The following is a 10,000-nucleotide window of genomic DNA, read 5'->3' as shown; positions in this document are numbered from 1 at the left end:
GTTTCTCTGTGTGACTGTGTTTCTCTGTGTGACTGTTTCTCTGTGTAACTGTTTCTCTGTGTGACTGTGTTTCTCTGTGTGACTGTTTCTCTGCGTGGCTGTTTCTCTGCGTGACTGTTTCTCTATGTGACTGTTTCTCTGCGTGACTGACTGTTTCTCTATGTGACTGTTTCTCTGCGTGACTGTGTGACTGTTTCTCTGTGTGACTGTTTCTCTGCATGGCTGTTTCTCTGCGTGACTGTTTCTCTGCGTGACTGTGTGACTGTTTCTCTATGTGACTGTTTCTCTGTGTGACTGTTTCTCTGCATGGCTGTTTCTCTGCGTGACTGTGTGACTGTTTCTCTATGTGACTGTTTCTCTGTGTGACTGTTTCTCTGCATGGCTGTTTCTCTGCGTGACTGTGTGACTGTTTCTCTATGTGACTGTTTCTCTGCGTGACTGTGTGACTGTTTCTCTGTGTGACTGTTTCTCTGTGTGACTGTTTCTCTGTGTGACTGTTTCATTGTGACTGTTTCTCTGTGTGACTGTTTCTCTGTGTGACTGTTTCTCTATGTGACTGTTTCTCTGTGTGACTGTGTCTCTCTGTGCTGTTCTAGGACCCAGTCAAGGACGGCGAGAGCAGGATCAAGGCAGACTACGCCCAGTTGCTGGAAGACATGCAGAACTCCTTCCGCACCCTGGAGGACTGACCCTTCACCCCTCACCTTGCACCTTTGACCCAGGGGGCAGTGCATGTCTGCGTTGCCATCCTCTCTACAGACAGATAGATACGTTATTCATCAGATAAATCACCAGTCAGTCACCTCCAATGCAGTCTCACATTCCATTTTCTTGTGTTTATTTATGCTGACCTTCTACTGTGTGTGTGTGTGTGTGTGTGGGAGCGAGAGAGACTGTGTGTGTGTGTGTGTGTGTGTGTGTGTGTGTGTGTGTGTGTGTGTGTGTACAGTACATAATAAGAGATATAAGAGAGAGAGATTTACTGCATTCATGTTTTATGGTACCTCACATACTCGTGTTTGTGGTTGTGTGTGCTGGTGTGTGAGAAACCTCATCCCGCTGTCATCCATGCTCATCATCCCTGCTCACCCCTCTTCTGCCCCCCTTCACTTCACTGCCTCGTCACTGTTCCTGAAGACTGGTTGATGCACTTATCATTCATCTTCCCTCTGTACAGAAAATAGTACTGTAAAGAAACGTGATGGTTTAAGGGAGGGACTGTATTTATTGCAAACGTCTGACATGACACCTGTTTTAGTTTTTTCAGTGTTGTGCTACGCTGTGCTGTCGTGTGTTCTGGTGTGTGTGAAGTGGGGCTCTGTCCTCAACTCAACCTCCAAAAGCTCATTTGTGTTTTATGTCTCAAAGAATACAATGTCTCAAAAATAAAAGGTGTGTGTATCTGTGTCTGTGAGAGACAGAGGGGGAGTGAGAGAGGGAGTGTTGAGCGTGAATTCTTCTTTCAGTGCGGCTGGATGAACTGGTATCACTGCGCTACGTCACCCATACCTGAGCTGGTATCACTGCGCTACGTCACCCATACCTGAGCTGGTATCACTGCGCTACGTCACCCATACCTGAGCTGGTATCACTGCGCTACGTCACCCATACCTGAGCTGGTATCACTGCGCTACATGTCACCCATACCTGAGCTGGTATCACTGCGCTACGTCACCCATACCTGAGCTGGTATCCCTGCGCTACATGTCACCCATACCTGAGCTAGTATCCCTGCGCTACATGTCACCCATACCTGAGCTGGTATCTCTGCGCTACATGTCACCCATACCTGAGCTAGTATCCCTGCGCTAAATGTCACCCATACCTGAGCTGGTATCGCTGCGCTACGTCACCCATACCTGAGCTGGTATCGCTGCGCTACATGTCACCCATACCTGAGCTAGTATCCCTACGCTAAATGTCACCCATACCTGAGCTGGTATCGCTGCGCTACGTCACCCATACCTGAGCTGGTATCGCTGCGCTACATGTCACCCATACCTGAGCTGGTATCCCTGCGCTACATGTCACCCATACCTGAGCTGGTATCACTGCGCTACATGTCACCCATACCTGAGCTGGTATCACTGCGCTACATGTCACCCATACCTGAGCTGGTATCGCTGCGCTACATGTCACCCATACCTGAGCTGGTATCTCTGCGCTACACGTCACCCATACCTGAGCTGGTATCCCTGCGCTACATGTCACCCATACCTGAGCTGGTATCCCTGCGCTACATGTCACCCATACCTGAGCTGGTAGCACTGCGCTACATGTCACCCATACCTGAGCTGGTATCACTGCGCTACGTCACCCATACCTGAGCTGGTATCGCTGCGCTACATGTCACCCATACCTGAACTGGTATCCCTGCGCTACATGTCACCCATACCTGGGACGTCTGTGGTCTCAGGAGCCCCACCCTCATCCCGCCTGTACAGCTCATGCTCCAAATTACACACTGCGTCTGTTCATATCCTCTTTCTATCACTATCACACTGACTAGTTATTGCTCCCCATTCACTCCACCCCTCTGCTTTTAGAGTCAGTGTAATCAGTTTTAGTTTATTGTAATCAGTTTTAGTTTATTGTAGACTGCACTGAATTAGTAGACACATGAGACCGTCCTGATCTGCGCTCACATTGTTTCCTCCGTGGGAAGGTACATGGGTGGAACACAAATTCATAGGTTATTTTAGACATGCTCTACTGTCATCAGTTTGCAAGTATGCAAATACTAACAGGGTGGGCCTAAGCGAAGTGCAGTTAACCGCTTCACAGGTATGCTGCTCCCTCATGAGCCGCTTCACAGGTGCTGCTCCCTCATGAGCCACTTCACAGGTGTGCTGCTCCCTCATGAGCCACTTCACAGGTGTGCTGCTCCCTCATGAGCCACTTCACAGGTGTGCTGCTCCCTCATGAGCCACTTCACAGGTGCTGCTCCCTCATGAGCCACTCAGGTGGAGAGATTCCCTGGTCGCGCCAGTAATGACGCCTAAACGTGTTCAGATCGCACATGATGAAACAGACCTGAGAGGAACTGATATCAGTGGTAATTTAGAAAATGACTCATCCCCGAACTCGCTTATGATCCACCGGATATAACACGTCTGCGGTCTGGTCTTCTGCCCGGAACAAAAGGTACACCGTCTCTTTTTAAGTCATTTAGCACATCGATGCCTCCTTTAAACAGAATTGGATTTATTTCGTAACTTCTGCATCTACATGGAAACTTGTAGCGGAAGTACTCTAACCATTGCCCAGGGTATGTTGGATTAAGCAGATTGCTGATAATGTACATGATTCAACATCCTCTGGACAATGACTACTTCCCTCCTAGGTGATCAAAGCACATAGGTGAAAGAATGAGAGAAGCCCAATTCAGATCCAGATTCCTTTATTATTACATCTTGTAGGGTACTTACTTTTGGTACTTACTTACTAATCATCTTCGTTTCTTGAGGAACATAAGACTGATCTGTTTCTGGTCCTGTCCTGTGCAGCATGTTGTGCATCGATCGCCCCAAGTTAGGTTAGCCGTTTTCTGTTCCGAGGTCAGGTCAAGCCTACAGGTACAAGGGAGTAAAGTTTCCAGCATTTTGAAATTATTTCAAAGTGAAAAGTACTTTATAAATATATAGCGAATTATTATTATTATTAGGCTATTATTATTATCAGAATCAGAATTCGTTTATTGCCATGTAGTTTTTCAACAGAATTTGCTTTGGTCAATGGTGCATAACATGGAGACAACATTGGACAGGGTGCAGGGAGGCAGGACAGTGCAAAGAGAAGTTCAAAATACGAATGCAAAATACAATGTCATTTATTATTGTTGTTGTTGTTAATAATAATATTAATAATAATAATAATAACAACAATAATAAATGCTAGAACTACTACGGACCGGGCAATCTCCATACACCCACCGGCGAAGACTGTGTCTCTAGCCCAATCAGGCTGAATTGTGGGGTCCGTGGCGTGGACAGTGGCGTGGTGGCGAGACTCCGCCCCCTCAGGTCAGAGCCGGTTGGGGGCAGTGCAATGACCTCCGGGCAATCTCCATGCACCCACCATTGAAGACCGTGTGTCTCTAGCCCACTCAGGGGCTTAGTTGTGGGTTCTGTGGCGTGGATAGTGGTGTGGTGGGGAGACTCCGCCCCCTCAGGTCAGAGTGGGTCAGGGTCAGTGTACCCCTCTTTGGGCCACCTACCTGCCCCCACAGGTGAAGATCGTGTGTCTCACTCAGAGACCAAGTTTTGGGGCACGTGGCGTGCCGTGGTGGCGAGGCTCCGCCCCCTTAGGTCATAGCCAGTCGGGGACGGTGTACCCCTCTCCGGGCTACCCACCAGCCCCCACCGGTGAAGACAGTGGGTGCGTTAAGTAGCTGCGCGCTCACTCTTGGAATGCTCACTTTGAGCGCTGAGCGGTTTTTAAAACCACTTAAAGGAGTAGTAAAGGGAAAATGCATGTTTAGCCCTGTTTTAAGGTAAGAGCTTCTTGTCTTTGAAATCGAGAGTTTAACATGTTTTTGAATGATTTTTCAAGGTGCCCACCCACATCCATTGTATGACCTAAACGGTGGTAGAGCAATTATCAGACTTTCTCAAAAGTGCTAGTTTTGTCAACGTTTTGATCTGAACCATTGTATATGATCATAAGTAACATTAAAACAGGGCTAAACATGCATTTTCCCTTTACTAATCCTTTAACGGTCTGCTCTAACCGAGCACTGAGTTGCTAGGAGACGAGAACTTTTCACCTGTTGTCAATCATGTGTGATTAGCGAGCAGCGTCCCAACGACGCCCAAGCCAAAACGTGCCCCTTGTTTTTTTTTGCTCAGGTGATAATGATGATGACGTGGTGTTTGGCTCAAACAGATCATAGTTCAAAACTGCTCACTTGTGCTCTGAGCAGATCAGTCTGAGCGTAACTGAGCAACCCGTTAAGTGAATTCTGATCACTGATCGCTGACTGAGCGCTCAGCTACTTAACGCACCCTGTGTGTCTCTAGCCCACTCAGGGGCTGAATAGTGGGTTCCGTGGCGTGAATAGTGGCGTGGTGGTGAGGCTTCGTCCTCTTAGGTCATAGCCAGTCGGGGACGTTGTACCCCTCTCCGGGCTACCCACCAGCCCCCACCGGTGAAAACCGTGTGTCTCTAGCCCACTCAGGGGCTGAATAGTGGGTTCCGTGGCGTGAATAGTGGCGTGGTGGAGAGGTTCCGCTCCTTTTGGTTATAGCCAGTCAGGAACGGTGTCTGGGCTACCCACCGGCCCCCAACAGTGAAGATCATGTGTCTCTATTCCACTTTGGCTGAGTTCTGTGCTACCACATTAGTTATAAAAGGGTGCCTGTACCTTTAAGAGAGGCTGCACAGTGCACATGCACACAAATTCAAAAAAGCAACAGAAAGAAAGAATGAATGAAAGAAAGAACATAAAAAGGTGTGTGGACCTTTAAGATACCTTCAAGCTCTCTCCTGTGAACTGTCACCATAGCAACCACAGCGCAGCAGCACAGCTCTACAGCACCAAAGCACAGAACACACAGAATTTGCTGACTCACTCGCCATACGTTTCAATAGGGAGCGCAGTTGCCGAACAAATCATCATACAGCGAATACTATAAGTCACACAGCTTAGATACTTACATTGGATGAATCAGCACAGTTGTGTGAACATTTTAATATATAATATGTGTGTGAGCTGTCAAAACTGTAGGAGTGCCAGCAGTTTACAAAATGTGTAAATATTTTCAAAGCAACAGCTGCCACCACTCTAAAAACATAAAGCGACTGAACATTCCACCAGCAGTTTCAATGGCACAAAAATTACTATTAAAAGTTAAATTACTAAAAAACTATAAAAAATATCAAAAATCTGAATGCATCCGAAAAATAGCTAATCGTCATGAACATTTTAAAGTTTGAATGAAGTTTATACCACAAAGTATGTAGAAGTAGTTAACCAGCAAAAAACTTGGGAGAACTAAAGAAAGAAAGAAAGAAATAGTGGGAATATCACAAATTGGGCTAGCTTCTACAAGCTAGCCCAACTAATAATACAAGTCTTAGGTTCTGGCTCCTCAACCTGTCAGTCGGCCAATGGGGATTGTAAATCGCGGGCGCTGATCGGGAGGTCGTGGCCTACTCACTTTTTGGCCAATTTCATGTATTAAATCGGCCTCTGATGTTTCTTTCTTCAGCCAATACAGTTTAACAGAGTTGAAGTGGTTACATCATTGAATTGTAGGCCTAAGTAGGCCTATTCTGTCAACCAATGAGTCCATTATTCATGACAGTGGCGATGAATACACTCTCAATCAGCCTATTTCTTCAGGGAATAATCTAAATATAACTTTATATTTCACATTAAATCAATGAACAAAGTGACAAAGACCTGAGGGTCGAAACGTTGTTGGAATAAACACCACTTTTTTGCACTCACGATTGCCTCGGTCTCAATGTGCGGGTTCTATTAACTCAATGTAAATCAATGGTTCTGGGTGGGGTACCCTGGCTACAGTCTATTCTGGGTGGCCAGGCAGGATAAACCAGTTGGGTCCTCGCTATGACCCGGGCTGCTCAGGCATTGTGCTGCCAAGTCTCCCTGTTTGGTGACATTCATGGAGCTTCACAAGACAGCCAGAGCAGAAGCACCGACGACGCAGTATTGTTGGGCACTCATCCATGAACCGTTTCCCTCTCTAACGTGAAGGAAAGTAGTTGTTGGTCAGAAGCGAGGCCGAGGCTCCGAATATGGACCAGGAGTCGGGCTCAGGGATGGGGAGTGACGTCACAGACGAGGTCGCCTCCGTGGGGGAGTTCAGGTGGAGTTCAGACGAACAGGAGGTAAAGATGTCCCTCTTCTTGCATGTCACATGTCAACACAAACACATTCTCATGTGAACAATATCAACACGATGCAGTCACCGTGTCTCTAGCAGAAGTAGGCTATTTCAATTAGGCCTACTTTCAAATGCATGTTTTAAAAGTATTTGCAATGTTCATTTACAATTCTTGTATCTGAATATTTTAAAGTAGAGTAGGCCTACTTAGTACACTTACAAAAGTATTGTAATATATTGTAATACATAGTTTGTTCAAGTATTTGAAAAGCAGTATTTTTCAGTTGAGTGCTTCATGTGTATTTGCAAATACATATTTTATATGCTCAATAGCTCCAATTTCAGCTTGCTGAATAAAACAGTGATAGCAAAGACACATTGTGTAACCTTGCTCTTGTGTGATTAGAGTGAGTTGGTAACGCCGGCCAACCAATAAGACCAGTTGGAGAGACAGAACATTGTTTACTCCTCCACATACATGTATCATATATTCAAGTGTATCTTTTATCTAAATACGGGGCAGGCTTTGACTGATATTGAGAAATGTAATACCTAATACTATTTGATGCAATAGTTGGATTTTCTTAAGTATATATTGCAGTTTAACTAGGCCTACTCACATGCAAGTAGTTGCTTTGTGGCTGGTTATTTGCAAATACTGAAATACAAGGCCAATTATTTTCAAAACCAACTGTCAGTGAATATCTGTTATTAGCCCGGGTCTGGTGGTCTTGTGTGCACCCTGCAAACATGCTGGACCACCATCACTTTAACTCCGCTGACTTCAGGCTGTCACAGTCCTGTACCCTCACCTCCTCACCTCCTCACCTCCTCACCTCCTCACCTCCTCACCTCAACTCCTCCTCCACTGTAGGCAACTCACTGCCCTCTGGTGGAGCAGACATGATGTTACAGTGATGAGATCTCTGGAGGAGCAGACATGATGTTACAGTGATGAGATCTCTGGAGGAGCAGACATGATGTTACAGTGAGGAGATCTCTGGAGGAGCAGACATGATGTTACAGTGATGAGATCTCTGGAGGAGCAGACATGATGTTACAGTGATGAGATCTCTGGAGGAGCAGACATGATGTTACAGTGAGGAGATCTCTGGAGGAGCAGACATGATGTTACAGTGAGGAGATCTCTGGAGGAGCAGACATGATGTTACAGTGATGAGATCTCTGGAGGAGCAGACATGATGTTACAGTGATGAGATCTCTGGAGGAGCAGACATGGTGTTACAGTGAGGAGATCTCTGGAGGAGCAGACATGATGTTACAGTGATGAGATCTCTGGAGGAGCAGACATGGTGTTACAGTGATGAGATCTCTGGAGGAGCAGACATGATGTTACAGTGAGGAGATCTCTGGAGGAGCAGACATGATGTTACAGTGATGAGATCTCTGGAGGAGCAGACATGATGTTACAGTGATGAGATCTCTGGAGGAGCAGACATGATGTTACAGTGATGTGATCCATATTTAGTTTCTCGTTGACTTAGTTAATTTCCAGGTGTCACAACAATATCAATGAAATTATATGGATCCGCAGGTGATATTGTTGATGTGAACTGTTTTTTTTTTGCTTCCCTCTGGAATATGTAGGGGGGACCTATGTCCATTCCCCCATTGCTCTCTGTAAAGTGCATTGTGTTGCCTCTGTGTGTATGAAATGCGCTTTACAAATAAAGTTTGAGTTGATTAGATTAGATTTGATATTGTAGATGTCCAATTAGCGACATTTAGCCAATATGGAATTCAAACACACGATTATTTATCTGTGTCTTTGTGTCGTCCAGGACTCGGACCCCCAGGGCCAGTGTCTTGCTGCCCCCCAGGCCCCGCCTCCCACCTACAAACAGAGATGTGATGAGTTCAGGAAGCTGTTTAGAGACGTGCCTGAGCCCGAGAGACTCATAGTGGGTGAGTTCAGAACACGGGTGTGTCTTGATATCTCACGCTCGCTCCCTCTTTTCGCTTCCTTTTCTGGGCCTGCTCTGATTTAATGACAAAGCCTCATCATGTCAGAAATGCCTATAGGGCTCTTCTTCAGCCGATGTGCTTGTACCCCGTCCAAATCAGTGCAGATGAAAGGATGGTGATGAGTAGAGAAAGCAGGTAGAGGGAGAGAGGGAGGGAGAGAGAAAGGGAGGGAGGAAGAGAGGGAGGGAGGGAGGGAGTGTTGAGGTCATTTCTCATGATACAATAGATTGGGGGACTCCTGAACATCGGCTAATCCATATCTTAAAGTTGTGTCTTCTCTTTATGACACACTTGGAAGCACATATCATCCATCTGCTCATATCAACTGCACTCATCTACATAATCAACTGCTACTCTGTCTGGTCACACCTGTATTTCATTATATTACATTGCATTTGGAAGACGCTTTCATCCAAAGCGACTTACAATAATTGCATTTAACATAGGTAGTCAGTGTACTACTATTCACCAGAACTCCCAAGTGCATCTCCTTTCTGAACAAGTGACTAAGAGCAGAATCTAGTGCTAAAGCCAAAGTGCAAGACTAGCAAAATATAGTGCATGAGTAGCAAAACCGGTTTGTTCACTCGCTTGGTACACGTTGTCTCACCTGCCCTGTTTCCTCAGACTACCCATGTGCTCTTCAGAGAGACATCCTGCTACAGGGACGCCTCTACCTGTCTGAGAACTGGCTCTGCTTCTTCAGCAATGTGTTCAGGAGGACGACGGTGAGATAAAATCACGGAAGGAGGGTGTGGGGTATCAAGGGTGAACCGAGTGAGCGAGGAAGGAGGGTGTGGGGTTAGGGTTAGGGTTAGGGTTAGGAGGGTGTGGGGTATCAAGGGTGAACCGAGTGAGCGAGGAAGGGTGCAAGTCTAATGGGGTGTCACTTATCAGTATCGCTGCCACCCTCACTTGCCGCGTGCTGGGTTCAGTCTTGGATTCGTCCGGACTTACAAAAACACATGACCACTGCCCATGAACACTGCTTTAGCCAGGGCTAACCCTAACCCTAACCCTAACCCTTACACTGACTGTGTGCCACTGCTTTAGCCAGCTACACTGACCGTGTGCCACCGAAAAGCTAGCGTTCAATGGAACAGGTGGACGGTACTTATACTGAGGAGTGTGTTTAGTTAACTCAAATTAGTTATATACTGCAC

General features: G+C 46.4%; 2 protein-coding genes across 2 annotated transcripts in view; both read left to right on the top strand.

Annotated features, from left to right (window-relative positions):
* Positions 1–816, top strand: part of atp6v1ab (ATPase H+ transporting V1 subunit Ab) — a gene marked incomplete at its 5' end in the record, with an annotated part of 21,662 nt that extends 20,846 nt beyond the window's left edge. Inside the window, one exon of the mRNA XM_084443155.1 lies at positions 597–816. Within this exon, the coding sequence (XP_084299281.1) occupies positions 597–689 (93 nt within the window). The 3' untranslated portion in view covers positions 690–816. The remainder of the gene's footprint in view (positions 1–596) is intronic.
* Positions 817–6,762: 5,946 nt separating this feature from the next.
* gramd1c (GRAM domain containing 1c) overlaps positions 6,763–10,000 on the top strand; it is a gene marked incomplete at its 5' end in the record, with an annotated part of 20,721 nt that continues 17,483 nt past the window's right edge. The window contains 3 exons of the mRNA XM_084443023.1: positions 6,763–6,855; positions 8,654–8,777; positions 9,465–9,565. Of these exons, the coding sequence (XP_084299149.1) occupies positions 6,763–6,855; positions 8,654–8,777; positions 9,465–9,565 (318 nt within the window). The remainder of the gene's footprint in view (positions 6,856–8,653; positions 8,778–9,464; positions 9,566–10,000) is intronic.

The sequence above is a fragment of the Borostomias antarcticus genome, assembly GCF_949987555.1.
Source record: "Borostomias antarcticus genome assembly, chromosome: 9".
NCBI classification, from domain to species: Eukaryota; Metazoa; Chordata; class Actinopteri; order Stomiiformes; family Stomiidae; genus Borostomias; species Borostomias antarcticus.
This window is presented reverse-complemented; position numbering and strand designations above follow the sequence as displayed.